The sequence below is a fragment of the Columba livia genome, chromosome 3 (genome assembly GCF_036013475.1).
Source record: "Columba livia isolate bColLiv1 breed racing homer chromosome 3, bColLiv1.pat.W.v2, whole genome shotgun sequence".
In the NCBI taxonomy this organism is placed as follows: Eukaryota; Metazoa; Chordata; class Aves; order Columbiformes; family Columbidae; genus Columba; species Columba livia.
In genome coordinates, this window is record NC_088604.1 from 7,278,222 (window position 1) to 7,294,701 (window position 16,480).

The 16,480-nt window shown below is 42.6% G+C and overlaps 1 protein-coding gene across 4 annotated transcripts; it reads left to right on the forward strand.

Moving 5' to 3' along the window:
* The first annotated feature begins 936 nt into the window (after positions 1–936).
* Positions 937–13,697, forward strand: ADGRF4 (adhesion G protein-coupled receptor F4). 4 transcript variants are annotated; one of them, XM_065055736.1, is made up of 10 exons: positions 937–1,471; positions 2,757–2,934; positions 4,401–4,502; positions 5,454–5,490; positions 5,631–5,791; positions 6,373–6,663; positions 8,298–9,662; positions 10,469–10,510; positions 10,609–10,668; positions 12,714–13,697. In XM_065055736.1, exons 3-10 carry the CDS (start codon positions 4,425–4,427, stop codon positions 12,717–12,719), a joined length of 2,040 nt encoding a protein of 679 aa, XP_064911808.1. In that variant the 5' UTR covers positions 937–1,471; positions 2,757–2,934; positions 4,401–4,424; the 3' UTR covers positions 12,720–13,697. The 4 variants fall into 4 exon arrangements, with proteins under 4 accessions (XP_064911808.1, XP_064911807.1, XP_064911806.1 ...); XM_065055735.1 differs by lacking the exon at positions 2,757–2,934 and having other exon boundaries at positions 938–1,471; positions 4,392–4,502; XM_065055734.1 differs by lacking the exon at positions 2,757–2,934 and having other exon boundaries at positions 939–1,471.
* The last annotated feature ends 2,783 nt before the right edge of the window (positions 13,698–16,480 follow it).

Below are 16,480 nucleotides of genomic sequence, written 5' to 3' on the forward strand. Positions count from 1 at the left end.
CCTCAGCCTCCTTTTCTCCAGGCTGAACAGCCCCAAGTTCCTTCAGCTGCTCCCCATCACACTTGTGCTCCAGACCCCTCACCAGCTTCATTTCCCTTCTCTGAACTCGCTCCAGAACTTCAAGGTTTTTCTTGTCATGGAGGGTCCCAAAACTGAACACAGGATTCAAGGTGCCTCAGCCGTGCCCAGTACAAGGGGATGGTCACTGCCCTGCTCCTGCTGTCCATGCTATTTCTGATGCACACCAGGATGCTGTTGACATTTTGACCACCTGGGTACATCACTAGCTCATGTTCAGGTTGAGAAGGTGTTTGAGAATCACGAGGTGTTTGGTCTTGCTATCACAGCAGAGGTTTGGGGTGTGTGTGCATGTGTAGAAGCACAGCTCCTGGTGCCTTGGGGAAAAAAGTCTTTTTGTGTCCATACCTTGACGTGATCTGGTCTTTGCCCCTTTTCTTCTGACTTAGAGTTGCCAAGGTGCCACCTTTCAATTCATCTCTACTTGATACCGTATCAAGAGAAAGTCATTTAACCTGAGGTAGGTTGTGTTGGCTGAGTGTGATTGTGCTAGGCTTAATTTCTACTTGATACCAATGTGAGATGCAAGGTGGGCTGTATCAAAACAGACCAGTAGATCATACCCACCTTGTGGCTGGGAACTGACTGAAGTTGTGGTAGCAAACAAAAAGACGTTACTTCAGGAAACCCTGTAAGCTGATAGCAAACACACTGCAGGACTATGGGAAAAGAATAGTGGTAAGTTCTTCCAAAGCAGCTCTGAGTAGAAAGAGTGTTAGAATTGCTCTTCTGTTGTGAATAACTACTAATTGCAAATTATTGGCTGTTGGAAATGGAGGTGATATTGGGAGAGCCAACACTGAGCATGGCACAAGGCTCAGCAGATGGGTGCAGCTCATAAAGAAAAGATTATTACTTGCACATTGAGATTTTGAGGTGTGCAGATACTGTTAGTAGTGTCATCTTTGATTTATGAAGGGTAATGCATTAACTTGGCCAGATTTTGGTATTTTTTATCTTTTTCTTTTGTTTCCCCTTTGGTCTTTAGAAGATCTGTTAAGAACAGAGCAGAAGATGCCTCATCCACCAGGGGGAAGGATACAAACCACACAGGCGTGATTCATCCCTGTGGACTCCTGGCAAAGGCGGCAACCCAGCAGTTTTGTGGGTGTGTTCGTAACCTGTTTTGTCATTTTGCAGTGCAACACCTTCACCGTCATCTGCAGGTTCCCCAGCATTAATCCAGTTGGACAAGAAAAGAAACATCCTGATGACCAAGGTTATTTCTTCATGGAAAAACTGAATGCATCGGAGCGCCCAAGCAACACTGGGTGAGACCGTGAGACTGGAGCATGCTGACAGCAGAGGGATGGTCGGACGCTTGCCTGTGGTATCTTGAGCATCTCTGCCTGTGTTAATTTTGCTCGCAGCAGATCCCAGACTTCTGAAAACAGTAAGTACTAACACACATCATTTTATCCAGAACTGCTTGAAAATTATCAGTGATCTGTGAACTTGGTTCTTTTGCAAACTCAAATGCACTTAACTGTATTTATTTGGCACGTATTTCCTCAGTTTTATATTCTCCTTACATCAGTGGTAATAATTAGTTACCTTACTTATCCCCTGATCTTTTTGCTCATAGTTTTGTAATTGGTCTCTAATCACAGTGTTGTCACTTTTAAGGAAATATGAGATTTTCTTAGAGCTAAAGTTACTGTAAAGATCACTTTCAGATCTTGCTTTACTTAAATTTGCATTCTCCAAGTGTGATCCCTTTAAAAAATACAACTAATACCATTCTATATAATTAAGAGTTTTAACTTTTATCCTTAGATGACTATGTTAAAGACTTAAGTCTCCTACTGTACACTTTTCAACTTGCTAGACAGCAATGGCAAGTGCATTCTGGTGGTTTATAGGGTTTTAAGCTAGCCATGCGGCCATTCAAGCCCTAAACAGAATAGCTAAGGTTCTGTCACAGGTTACTTTTTAAGAGGTTCTTTTCTCTCTCTTAACCACCATCTAGCCACTCACTTCTCACTCTTTCCCTCTTGTTGAGGGCTTTTCCCCCTTGAGGTGCTGAGACCAAATGAAATGAGCTGGAGAAGGAGGGTCAGCAGCTGGTGACAATCTCCTGTGTTGGGTGGGAGATACCTGAGGGTACAGAATTCTCCTCTTTCTAGTAAAGTCCATTCCAGGTGAGAGGTTTTTGGTGACTCAGCTGCTTGTTTACGTGTGCCCTGATGGACCAGAAACATCTGGAAAAGAGGAGTAACATGTTTACAATTTCTTAAAAAATGACTCAAAGTTAATAGCCTAGTGCTCCTGCCATTGCCTTTCCAAAGTGAATGAATCCCAGCAAGGATGGGTGCATGGAGGGGCAAGGTGTTCTTCATCCAGGGGATGATTTTCAACAAGTGCTCAGTTTCTAATTGTGTTGTCTTGGATTAACAGCTCAGTTGCTCTTTTTTTCAACCTTTCTCCAAAATAAGTGCATTGCCTGTGTTCACACCGGTATCACTGTCTGGTATTCTGCATCCACACTGTGTGTTCCTATTAATGGCAACAGACAGTTTATGATTAGATACATATTGTCTCTATCTAAAGTACCATAACTGGATGCCTTGGTGGGACAAGAATACCTGTATATGCTTCCACATGGCCTTATGTCTGTATATCCATGTTTTTTCCCTAAAGTGACAGTGACTTGCTGCCGTATTTCTTGTTTTGCTCAGTTTCTATTGCTGCACTGTAGCTACCTTGACAAGTTCTTGTGGTGGTGAGACAGGGTGGTTTCCATGATGAGTCAAGCAAAGCAAGTGAGCGAGATCAGTGCTCAGCTGGCAACTTGGGCCGGTATCTCGATGAGCCTTAGATACCTGGAGCTGTCCCAGATTCCTGCCTCCCTTGAAGGTAACAGCCCTGGGTGGAGTCACATCGGTGATTAAATACAAAATGAATATGAATTCATTAATGATGAAACATGATGAGTTCAATGATTCCCAGCTGTGAAGTGGAATTAGGGCTATAAGCCTACAATAAACATTTAATGACTGCAGAAATCAGAAAAGAATTCAATACAATCCTTTGTCTCAAACCTGTAGGTGTTTCCCAGCTGCCTTCTGCTCTTCAGCAATATTGATCCAGGTCTTCTGTTCACTTCTTTTTATGTATTTTAGTTTCTTAGAGGAGTTAATGATAACTCTCTTTAAAGCCAGAAAACACTTACTAATATCAGTTGAGTTCCAGAGGCTGGCACAAGGTTCTCCTTTAGACTTAACTTAAAATTTCAGTGCATCAGTTTAGGTCTTCTCATAACTAAGTAATAAACCTGTGGATCTCCAAATACAGTGAGGTGAACAAATGCCACAGATGAAAGGGGCAGCCAGTTGTGTGTTTGGCCCTTTGATGCCATCAGATGGTGAGAACTTGGGGTGTCCTGCGTAGGAAAACACCTCTCTGCTCCATCAGTGCAGGACCCTTTCTGTTTCAGCATCCTCTGTCCTGATCAGTACCTATCAGGGAGAAATCTGAGTGGTTTTTATCAAAGTATGGTGCTTCAACAAGCCTTCTGTGTGCAGCTTGTGAAAACCACCCATTGTCCTGCCTTGTTGCCTTGCATCCATTTTATGGATATTATTATTTTTAGTACATGGGTTAATCTCCTTATACATCCAGTGGTGGAAGATCAGTGTCTCAGTTCTTTTGAATCCACAGCAGCTGTTGCTTTTGCCTTGGGTATCTAATAATCTTGGCATCTAATAATCAGATTTGAGGTAGCAGATTTTCTTCTCATTCCCTTTACTGCATTATTTTCCTCCAGCAAATATACCTGTAACAAGTTGCATGCCAGGATATTAAGCCTTTATCAAGGACCATGGGAAACTTCATGGAGGCGGCAGAGGCCCAAATCCTCCTGCAAAGAAAATAACACTTCAATCTGGTACTTTTTTCTCAGATTTGGATATCTGAGCCCCAGGGGCCCAAGTTTCCTACCTCACATGGCAGATCTCATCAAGAACTGCCCAAGGAGAGAGAATATCAGCACTGAACCCGCTGGAGATGAGGCTGCCTTAGATCACTCCAAAAGGAACCCACAGACTGAACTGCTTTCATAAACTTTCCACCTTGCAGTTTACAATAAATTATTAATGCAGTAACAGTGCTAAACAGATGTTTTTAATTATTATTTCTAAGAAAATGTTCACAAATAATTCTCATTAATAAAGTTAATAAATTGTAAATGTCTGAAAATCACCTTGCAAACCCAGTAAGGACAGTCTTTGGGATAGGTTTAGCTGCTCTCTTACTAGGATCTGGACTAAGTTCACACGTGAAAACAGATGTGTCTAAACTTCATTAACATCTAGTTCTTCCAGGAGGAAAGCAGCAAATGTGAAGTGATGATGGTGAGGGTAGCCCACTGCCTCGTCCTTTGGGCTCTGCACGTCTTCCCAGCCGTGCCACACACAGCTCTCAGGGTAAGTTTCACTAGACCAGGTTGCTTGAAGTCCCATCCAACCTGGCCTTGAACACTTCCAGGGATGGGACATCCACAGCTTCTCTGGGCAACCTCTTCCAGTGCCCCACCACCCTCATGGTAAAATATTTCTTCATTATGTCCAATCTAAACCTACCCTTTTTCAGTTTGAAACCATTGCACCTTGTCCTGTCACTACAGGAGAGAATACTTTGAAGTATTCAAGAAGTTGGATGTGCTAAGCAACCTCCAGCACAACTCTTGCAGTGTTAGACATCTCCTGTTCGGCCTGTTCTTTCCAGCAATAACTCTGATTTCCAAGGCATTGTGTAGCCAAGCTTTGCCTCCAGACTGAAAGGTTTGGCTGGTTATAGATGATAGAACGTTAACCAAGCATTGAAAACCAGGTCTGACCAGCCATTCTAGTTGCATCTGGCTGTAGGACATGCAGTCCCAGCAAGTGGTCCTACCTGCGAAAGGCTGGTATGCCTGCCTGGGGGTTGCTTCCCAGTTGGGAAGGAACAGAGTGGCTAATTCTGTACAGTGTAATTCTGTGCAGCTACAGCTCTATCTTATGGCAAAAGTCATGTAGATCATATAGTCTCACCAACAAGTCATGTATTCTCATCAATATGAGAAATACTGAAGAGCTTAAGCCTAATACAGGCCTTTTGACAGAGGAATAACTGCTGGAGGCATGTGTGATCCTGTCACTTCAGTCAAAGGATGCAACCAAAGGCTTGATATAGAGACACAAACCGTGAGTAGAGTTCTCAATTGATCTGTACAAGCAAGGGGCCATCAGCTCTGCATTCTGGACCTTGAGAAGACTTCTGGACCTCAAACGGACTATTTTGCCCTTGAAATCACTTTTCTATTTTGTGCCAAGGAGTCATCTTTTACTTGTTTATATTAACATTCAATCTACATTCCACTTTTCCTTATTTTTCAGGTTCTCAGTAAGGAATCAAAGAGTGGTAATCAGCAAGGTACAGCGAATATCTATGTGTCTTTTTAATTTAATGAAGTGTTATCAGTTATCAATACTTTACTCCCCTGATACTCACCTCATGGACCACAGTATGCTGTCTTACATCTTGTAATAGTATCTGCTTGACTTGTTTTCCAGATGAGTGTATAAATCTAATTCCCTGCAAAGATAACGGAGCTATTTGTATTCAGTCCTGTTCTCCCTCCTTCCATGGGGAGACAAGTTTTGTCTGTGAAGACACAAAGTGGAAAATGTTCACGGATGCCTGTGCAAGCCTGGATGTTCAGTCGCTTTTTCAGGTGAGGTAACTGTTCCGCATCTACTTTGACCTGCTCTTGTAATTTCTTGCAAAGACAACCCATTCCTCCATACCTTTTAAATCCTGAGCAAAGGGAAGAAGGTGAGATCCTAAAATACAGATTAATTTGGTAAGAGGCTTTGACTTCATCTTAAATCAAGTAATGGGAAATGAATTTGGGAAATTCCTGTATGGAAACATAATTTAGAAACGAAGTTGCCTTGTTCACTTCGTTAGTGTCCTTCACGTGGATCTAAATAAAGACAAAGATACATTATTATGAACCTGAGAAAGGAGCAACACAAATACCTGTAACAATCAGATGATTCATGGTAAATTCTCCCCCAGCTACAAAATAAAGAACCTTATTCAAGTCATTTCAAGAATAAAGCACTGTGTGTAGTTGTGGCCTCTTCATTCACGCATGTTTTACAAGCAAGATGTTCTTCTCAGGTGAGCTTTGGTCCTGGACTTCAGACAATCTGACACATTCATTGCACATCCCAGCACTGTACCTCTTGCCTGGTTGTAACTGTAGCTTCATTTTAATTAATTTTCTCAAATTTATTTTCCTTTCTCCAGAGGATTTTTGAACATAAACTGGTTCCAAGCTCTGGTGGACATGTTAGTGTTGCTGGAGGACACCTTCCTTTTGTTGGGGGAGGAAAGCCAGTGCTTGGGAAGCCTGGAGATGGAGCAAAATATTTTGGTGCTGATGACCATGAGAGCAGTAACTGCCAAGCTGATTTTTCATGCATCATCCCAGATATCCTGTCTTCACCAGCCATTCCAGGAAACATTGCAGATATAGTGGAATTGCTGAAGAAGATTTCCCAGCTGTTATCAGAGAATGTCAATAGGGGAAAAATGCAGGTATGTACTTTCATGGGTTTCAAGAGGTGTTTCTGAGCCTACCAGAGCATCCATACAGTGTTTTGTCCTTATAGCCACTATCCAATGAAGTGGTGACTGCAAGTCACATGGAGATCACCTGGAAGGAGTGTCCAGAGAAGGCCAGGTTTTGTCAGAGACATTGTTTGACCTACTCATATATGGTGAAAATACTCTGCGAATTTACTTTCTTTAAAAGCAAAAGTTTTCAGGAACTGCTATTATAGACATGGGAGAGCAGTAGAAGGAAGGATTAATCTTCAAAGTGTGACACTGTAGGGAAGGCAGCCTTGGAGAAGCTGACCCACAGCTGCATTGGTATGTGTTGCACAACGGAAACTGGAATCTTTCCCTGATGAACTCAGAAATCAGAGATGTGGGGAAAGAAATGTAGGGAGGGTGATGCAGGCAGACCTGCTTAGTGGGTCTGCATCTGGAACAGAACTTAAATGTCCTGATTTTTGCCTTTTATTTGCTTCTCCAAGCGCCTTTTGAGCTATGATGTGAAGAGGTGTCACAGAGCAACCCACAGGTCAATTTTAGGGACCACAAGGTCCAAAACCAACTTTTATTAGACCAGTGAGGCACAGGGTTTTAGCACTCCGAATGTGACTTAAATACAGGTTCGGATATCAGTGGAGGAAATTATTGAGAGGGGCAGCCACTAATACAACAGGAGGTCCACAGAGTGCATGCACGTGGCTTCACCAAAACAGTGCCGGAGCCGTCCCCGAGTCCCGGAGGAGTACACACTTGCCTAAGCACGGTGTGGGATTATTTTTATAGAGATACACGTACTCGCAGTGAGTACGGAAAGTGTGCACTCGCGATGTCGCGAGAGTAAATTTATAATACGCTCGCAGTCCTGCGAGAGTTATTTTACACGTGCAAATGTGCACGGAATCCTACACGTGCTTATGTGGAAGCACGGGAGGAAAATATACTCGCGATTGTGCGAGGAAATAAAGTACTTGTGCAAGTGTGCACGGAAAGAAAATATACTCGCAATCCTGCGAGAAGTTTTACTTACACCGTGGCGGCGAGGCAAGCGGAGTCTCCATCCCAGGGAGGGGGCTCTCCTGGCGGCAGTGGCTAAGCTCGTGCTCCAAGAGACCCGCGGCAATGGGCGGAGTCTCGACGAGAGTCCCGTTTTGTTATCTGATCAGACCTGACTGTAGGCATTGTATAAGCTTCTCTGCACCCCCCACACTGAGTGTGGGTGCCCCTGAAGCCCTCAAACATCCCCCACACTGGGCGCGGCCCAGTGTGCCTTGGCATTCCCTTCTGCTAATGTCCCAGGAGCCAGGGTGCTCTGGGCCAGACAAAAGAAGCTGTTAGCCTCAAATAGCAGAGGAAGAGAGAGAAGTGCCGTGCTGCAAAGGAGGGGGAATTGCAGTCTGTCACAAGAGGGCAGGACAATTCTGGTAGTAACCGTGCCAATAAGGTATTCAGGTTTGACCAACATGGATCATGAGAACCTGTTTGTTGTCAAAGAATACTCCCTTCGTAAAATTCACTTTAAAATTAAATGAGCCTTTCTGGAGGCTCTGCCAGTAGAATAATGCTTGATTTCTTTTAACATGAAAAATAACGTATTTTTTTCTTGTTTGTTTCAGAGTTACAGCAGGATAGCAAACCATATTCTGAACAGCTCTGTTGTTTCCAATTGGGCTTTTGTAAGGGACAGAAATGCTGGTTCAATATTACTAGATTCGGTGAATGCATTTGCTGGGAAACTTCTTCTAAGGAATGGATCAGAAAGTATACAGGAACACTTCATCTCTACCAAAGGCTACAGCATCCATAAAAATACCTCAGGGAAGAGCTTTGATTTTTCTATGGAGTTCAATAGCACAGCCAATATCACTGGGCACCTGGTCATTCCAGAAGAAGAGCTTTTGAAGTTACCCAAGACTTCCAAAGCCATCAGCATTGCATTTCCAACGCTTGGAGCCATTATAGAAGCCAGCAGGTTGGATCCTGGTCTTGTGAATGGAATGGTGTTATCGGTGTCTCTGCCGGAAGAGCTACGGCATGTTTTACTCACCTTCGAAAAGGTGAACAAAGTGGAGAACGTCGAGGCTCAGTGTGTTGGGTGGCACTCTACCGAAAGGAGATGGGATACCAGGGCGTGCACAATGAAGTTGGACAACACCAGCAGTGTCGTTTGCGTCTGCAGGCATCACCAGCGGACGTACAAATCCTTCTCCATTTTGATGTCCCCCACCGTGCTGCGAAACGCGGTGCTGGATTATATTACACGCATAGGGTTGGGTCTTTCCATCTTCAGCTTGGCTCTCTGCCTCACCATCGAGGCCGTCGTCTGGCAGCATGTCACAAAAACTGAAATAACCTACATGCGCCATTTTTGTTTGGTCAACATTGCTACATCGCTTCTCATTGCTGATGTTTTGTTCATCTTGGCAGCTATTGTGCACAATACAGCCCTAAACTACCCGTTATGTGTAGCAGCCACTTTTTTCCTGCACTTTTTCTATCTTGCCTTGTTTTTCTGGATGTTTACCCTGGGCCTTTTGATTCTCTATGGATTATTATTAGTTTTTTTTAAGATAACAAGACCGGTATTCATAGCTACAGCATTCTCTATTGGATATGGATGTCCCTTGGTCATATCTGTCCTCACTGTTGCTATTACTGAACCAAAAAACGGGTATTTAAGGAGCGGAGCCTGCTGGCTCAATTGGTATGAGACAAAAGCCCTTTTGGCCTTTATTGTACCTGCCCTGAGCATCATTGTTGTGAATGTAGTGGTGGTGGGGGTGGTTGTAGCGAAGACTGGGAGATCCTCTGTTGGAGAAAGCTGCAAGTCACAAGATTTGAGCAACATGATCCGAATTAGCAAAAACGTTGCCCTTCTGACACCTCTTCTCGGTCTCACCTGGGGGTTTGGATTAGCAACTATTGTCGACAGTCGCTCTCTGCCATTTCACATTACGTTTGCACTACTGAACGCCTTCCAGGTAAAAACAGAGAGACTGGGAATAGCATGTGCTCAAACTTCGAGCCCTGTCAAAGGCAGCAGATCAAAGAGGGGCTGGCATCCTGCATTGACATTGCAGATGGGTACTGGAACAAACTGGTCAATGTGGAGTGTGGCTTTTTAGCAGGATCTGTTAGATAGGACAAGGGGTGATGGTTTTAAACTAAAGGAGGGGAGATTCAGACCAGACATGAGGAAGAAATTGTTTAAAATAAGGTTGGTGAAACACTGGCCCAGGTTGCCCAGAGAGGTGGTGGATGACCCATCCCTGGAGACATCCCAGGCCAGGCTGGACGGGGCTCTGAGCAACCTGATCTGAGTGAAGACGTCCCTGCTCATGGCAGGGGTGGCACTGGATGAGCTTTGAAGGTGCCTCCCAACCCAAACTATTCTATGATTGAATTATACACAGAAAATTCTCGCTTAACTCATCAGGATAAACATCCAATGTTGCCTGACATCCCGTTGTATACCCAGGCTGCCTAAGCTCTTCTTGGCTAATACAGTTACTGAGTGGGCTGAGAAAGTCCTGGTATGTAACCCATCAGTCCAGTTAGTAATGAGGATTAGCATCTGTTATAGACCCATTCCTGACATGCCCAGGGAGCCCATGTGACCTGGGTGGATAGACTCATTTTGCACATTGTTGTTTTCTGAGTTATAGGTGCTGAGATCTATTACAATGACAAAAGCATTATTTTATCTGTCCTTAAGGAAATAGCACCCAGATTTAAGAAACATTGTGTGGTTATTCTGGTTTTGTTAACTATTTTTGCAATTTTTTAGGGATTCTTCATCCTGTTGTTTGGGACACTTCTTGACAGAAAGGTACTGGGATCACTTCAGCACTTATTCTGGATTATATGAACATTTTCTACACTTGGAGAAGCTATTCCCCTTATTTTTTATTTTTCTTTTATCTACAGACAAGAGAAGCCTTACGAGAGAACTGCCTTTCATCAAAGCGAAAGTGTAGTCTAGCAAAGGTGAGGATTCTTTTTTTCCCCTTTAATGGCTTAATTTAAAATTTATACCAACTTACACACCTTCTTATTTGTACATGGAGAGAGTGGAACTATGCACTAAAACATACCTAGTTTGATATTTTTCTAAGGCAAGTGCTTGCTGAAGGGAATACAGGTATTTCAAAGTACGTTGAGGTTCTCAAGCTTCTAAATATTAGAAGTCGCAATCCATAGATTTTTATGAACGCTACATAACCTACTGCTGCAGTTACAAAAAGAAAAATGTTATTTTAATCTACTCTCTTCACCTGTAGGTGAAAATGCCCATGACTTTTTTTTCCCATCTGCATAATAGATCTACTTAAAGGTTACTGCCTAAGTAAGGAACAGAATTGGGAGTCCAAAATCCCAATATAATGACCTGTTTGTCACCCTCACAAAAAACATGGATCTGTATGACAGCAGGGCTGCTCTAGGATATCAGAGGATTGTTCTAATTCCAGCTGAATGTCAGCTCACGATGGAAATCACTCAGACCCCAGTCAGTATGTTTGGTGATAATATTGTGTACTCACAGGATCTTGAGTGTTTTTGAATATCAGGGCAAATAATTAAAAGGAAATGTTTAAACCTTAAGGAAACAACTGTGTTTGAGTTACTTCCTAGGAAAATGCTGGCAGAATTGATGTGTTGACATTGAATTAGTGTTTCCTATCTCTGCTGGAAAAACTTCATCTGCTATTAGATTTCTTTTGGTACCAAGGCTTTAATGGTTTCACAATGTATTTATGGAAGGGAGTTCCCTTTATCTGTCTCACAGGAGTCACCTGCAGCGCTCCTGCTATCCACCAAAAGAAACCGTCAGTTCAGTTTGGACTTTGGAAAAATAAAGCTATTTCCTTGCTTTTCTACAATCTATTTATTAATCAGTTTTGTCTCAAGTATTGAAAGCTGCATAGTGTCTTTTAGTGATAGTGTGTCCAAATGCTCTTGGTTTATGAGGATAAAATAAAGGGGTTATGGAAACTATACCTCCTTTCTGCTGTTAGCATTGCCTGGTGCTCTTTGGGTCACTTGATTTGAGAGAGGCCATGGGTTTGTGCAGCTTCTGGTTCCCCAGCATCTTTCCTCTCCAATTTGGTCTTCAGTTGCATCCAGCACTGCTGTTATGTGCTAAGTTTAAATGCACTGCAGAAGGTCCTCTCTTAAAACCAAATAAATCCCGCCCCCCAACAAAACAACCCAAAACAAAACATAAAAATAAATAATTAGCAACAAGACCAGCCTCAAAACTTGTGCTGAAATTAACTGTTTCCTACATAATAGAGGAAAAAGAGAAGGGAAGTATTTGAGATTATTCCATATTTAATAAATGGGGATTATAGTTCCCACTTTTACAGATCTGAGATCCAAATAATGTAAAGGTACAAATGATCAGGCTATAGGTCAGGATTGAAAGTTTTAAAGTTAAAATGTTCTCAAGTCACAACCAACATAATATTCTGGAGACAACAGGTGGAAATATCACTAGTGCCACAAGTCAGCAACATTTACTAAGAGTATTAAGTGATCTCATTGGGCACGACTTGATGTGGAAACCATGGGTGCCTGTGCCTAAGGACTTGGGTCAATGTTCTCACCTGGGTGGAAGAAACCGCATGTAGAAGTTTACCATTGCATAACAGAGAGGGGGAAAATATTAGTCATCCACTTTTGTAAACTTGGGTGTACACGTGGAACTCAACTCGTGAGAGCTGGAAAAGTTTGTCACACCTGAAACAATTGTTTAAAAAAAAAAATAATCTTATTTCAGAAAGCTTCATAATGGGACTTTGTATATGGGGGTTTAATGGTGAGTACATAAAACATCTAGAAGAGTGTTGCAGACTCTTGCTTCAGGTCTCCTAGTTTCTCCAGACACATTAGAGCCCTTCTTCTGGCTCAGATTTTAAATTGACTGGTAGTGTTCCTTGCAGAAGAACACTGAGTCACCTTCTGTTTGAAATAGAACCTCCACCTACATGGGTGATATATGTAAACTGACCTGCTGATTTATTTTCTCCTAGTCCTAGCAGTGGACAGTTGTCTTCAGTGGATCTGACCAGTGAGAGGAAAAGGAGCACTTCTTGTGCAGAAATCCTGGTTTGAGACAAGCTGAAGTGGGTGAGCAGCTCAGAGCATGGACAGCAATGTCTTAGAACATTACCATGGGAAGTGTCGTGAAAACCAGAAGAGAAAAGGCCCTGAACCTGCTGTTGGGATCAGGAAACCATCAGTGTTACTGCAGCTCTTGGAGGAAACATGCTGATACCTGAAAGTTGTTTCTTACCTTGTGAAAACTACTGTGAGGACAGTTTGTCCTTCTTTGCCATTTCAGCACTTCAGTTTCTTATTTTCTTTTTTCTTTTTTTTTTTTTTCCTTTTTTTTCCCTCATGTCAGTGCAATAATGAACAGTACAACATGTGAGGCTGTTATAAAATTATTTCATTTTTAATGTGATATACAAATGTTAAGCATTATCTAGCTGGTTTGGATTATCTTTGTTCAGAAGCAATTCTATCAGGTGGCACTGTATTAAAAATTTTCATCTGTTCTCCCAGACAGATGGACAATGTAACTCTCTTTCTGCATTTCATCTCCACTTCAATACTTGTTCACTCCAGAAGAATTGTACAAAGCCCTTGTTTGGTCTGTCTGGACAGAATTTTCATTCTTTTTCCAGTTCTGCAAGATGATGGCAGAGATAAACAAGAAGAAGCACTTTGCAAATGATTAGCTTCCCTCTTTAGATATGGGAAGGCAAGCTTTGCATATGCTTCGGAGTTGAATCAGAAGGATGGAGATCTGTGTCCCACGCAACATGCTAACCTAGGAAACAGTTCATCCATGTAGTTCATTATGTAGTTCAGTAGTTCATCTGGGTTCATTAGAAAAACAGTTCTTGGTCTGAGAAACCCTTTCTAATGAAAGCTTTGATAAAAATGTTATTGTCTCTTGTCAGGACAAATTGATACTTTCAAATGGAAATAAAGTTGAAATTTTATGACTATTTCTAATAAATGGTCATTATCTCCCTCTACCAAAAGGAGTAGATAAATGTCCTTTAAAATTAGCTGGAATTACTGTAGTCAGAAATTGCTCATTGCCCTGTGGTTTCACATACATTTCTTCACCGTGAGGGTGGTGAGACACTGGAACAGGCTGCCCAGAGGTGTTGTGGATGCCCCATCATTGGAGATGTTCAAGGCCAGGTTGGACGAGGTTGGAAACAGATGATCTTTAAGGTCCCTTCCAACATAAACCGTTTTAGGATTCTACTGTTCTATGAAAATATAGAAGATTTTATTAAAATAATACTGTTTAATATCACCGACACCTCTTTATTGAAGGTGGATAAAAATGGCCTGGCAGATGAACTGCAGGATGTGGGGCATGTGATACGTGCCATGGAAAAACCCACAAACAGATGTCTCAGGGGGAGAAGCTGGGGCTCTGGAGGGTACAGCTCTGCCCTGGGCCATCAGACCGTTCTTGTCCCCAGGACTCTGCTGTTTCCTTACGTTTTCCTCTCCTTGTTACAAGTGACTTTCCCTGCTTCTTTCATACAATGCATTTGCACATTGGAGAGCTTTGATCAAATAAAGATAAAATTGGGCTTGTGTTCTGCTGTAACATAAATTTAAAAAGACCATTACCCCAAAGTCTGCTTCTTAGTGTCAAGCAGCATCTTCTGTGCTTTAGCTTCTTTCTCTCCTTGAAGTGCTTAGAGGGTTTTTTCTTTCCCTCCCTCCCTCTCTTTCTGCCCTTAAATATAAGTTACATCTATCTAGGAATTGTCTCTGTTAAACCTATTTAGCATCATTAGCATCTCCTCCAAGTCCATGCATGGACTTTTTTAATGTGGAATCAGAGCTACTTGCCTCTCATGCATGACGGTTTTATTTCATTGTGGTGGTATTGTACACCTGATTTTTGAATCAGCTGCTGTATTTTAAAGAATAGTTCAAAGGCTGACACAAGATGTGTAGAGTCGGGTGAAGGTGCTGGTCACTGTCCAGCATGTATCCTTTGCAGCCACGAACCTTTGTACAGGTACCGCTGTCACCTCTGAAGGAAGGTGCACATTGTGCAGTTTGCAGCACAGAGAAAGTAACTGCTTTGCACCTGAATTTGCTGCAATGTATTTAAATAGACCTCTGTTTCCCACCAGCCCTTGGGCCCACATTTAATTTGGCTGGTATTTTTTGTTTGTTTCATTTACTCTTAACAGTGAAATTTTGTTAATGAAATATACAATGCAATGCTACAAACTTGGGGAAGAGTGGCTGGAAAGCTGCCTGGCAGAAAGGACCTGGGTGTGTTGATCAACAGCAGCTGAACATGAGCCAGTGTGTGCTCAGGTGGCCAAAAAAGGCCACCAGCATCCTGGCTTGTGTGTGGAATAGTGTGGCCAGCAGGATCAGGGCAGTGATCATTCCACTGTGCTGGGCACTGGTCAGGCCTTACCTCAAATACTGTGTTCATTTTTGGAACCCTCACTACAGGAAAGACCTTGAGGTGCTGGAGCGAGTTCAGAGAAGGACAACAGAGCTGGTGAGGGGTCTGGAGCACAAGTCTGATGGGGAGCGGCTGAGGGAACTGGGGCTGTTCAGCCTGGAGAACAGGAGGCTGAGGGGAGACCTTATAACTGTCTACAACTACCTGAAAGGAGGTTGTAGCATGGAGGTGGTGGGTCTGTTCTCCAAAGTACCAAGTGATAGGACAAGAAGAAATGGGCTCAAGTTGCACCAGGGGAGGTTTAGATCAGATATCAGGAAAAAATTATTCACAGAAAGGGTTGTCAGGCATTGGAACAGGCTGCCCAGGGAAGTGGTGGAGTCACCATCTCTTGGGGGGGTTTAAAAGTCATTTAGATGTGATGCTTAGGGACATGGTTTAGAGGTGGACTTGGCAGTGTTAGGTTAATGGTTGGACTTGTTCATGTTAAAGGTCTTTTCCAACCTAAATTATTCTATGATTCAATGAAATGTTGGGATTTTTTGATAACACCTGAAAATTTAAGAAAACTTGCCTCAGCCGGACACTTAATCTTTCTCTCACATGTGCACACATGTGCGTGTGAAAACACGGTCCAAACGTGGATTTACAGACAGTCTCAGATGAGGCTTCCCATATTATGTATTATATATACCTTCTCCAAAATCCCAGGAATTTCAGCAGGAGTCTTGTCCAGGCAGTAACACTGCAGAAGGAATCTGTTTCACCTGCAGTTTGCTGAGAAAAGTATCTAGGTGATTTATGAAAGGGTATTTGAAGTACTATGCTTATTTTCAGAAGCTGACATACAGAGAAGTGTTTTACCCCATGTTTTATGGTCGTGTAGCTATCTAAAAATAACTGGGGGTTTACAGAGATCCAGTTAATGGTACAGAATGAGCACTGAAGTTTTATTTTTAATACCCAAAAATTGAAATGACCGAGAGCATTTAATGAATAAATGTTTCTGAGGGGTGAAAATTGTAGCTGTCCTCTATGGGTTGTGAACCGGTATTTCTTTAAATGCTGTGGGCCGATGGTCAAGTTCTAATTGTAGCTGGGGCAGGGAGAAGTGGAAAATCACTAGAGCTGGAATTCTGCCAGTTTCCCAAATTATTGATGTAGCAACAGCTTATTAATATCAGTGTTGATTTGGTTAGATAGGCACCTTGATGTGCAGGAACTTGTTTTGGAGCTGTTCTACCCTGCCTGTCAAGTGCTCAGACTTGAAAACCCCAAGTGTTCTTCACAAAGTGCCACAATTAATGGGACAACCCTTGTTTTTGTCCCCGTAGA

Excerpts from the sequence above, each read along its gene's own strand:
- ADGRF4 (XM_065055736.1), top strand. The coding sequence starts at position 4,425 with ATGATGGTGAGGGTAGCCCACTGCCTCGTCCTTTGGGCTCTGCACGTC. Across the intron at positions 5,491-5,630 it reads AAAGAGTGGTAATCAGCAAG|ATGAGTGTATAAATCTAATT; the intron begins GTACAGCGAATA and ends CTTGTTTTCCAG. Across the intron at positions 10,511-10,608 it reads GGACACTTCTTGACAGAAAG|ACAAGAGAAGCCTTACGAGA; the intron begins GTACTGGGATCA and ends TTTTATCTACAG.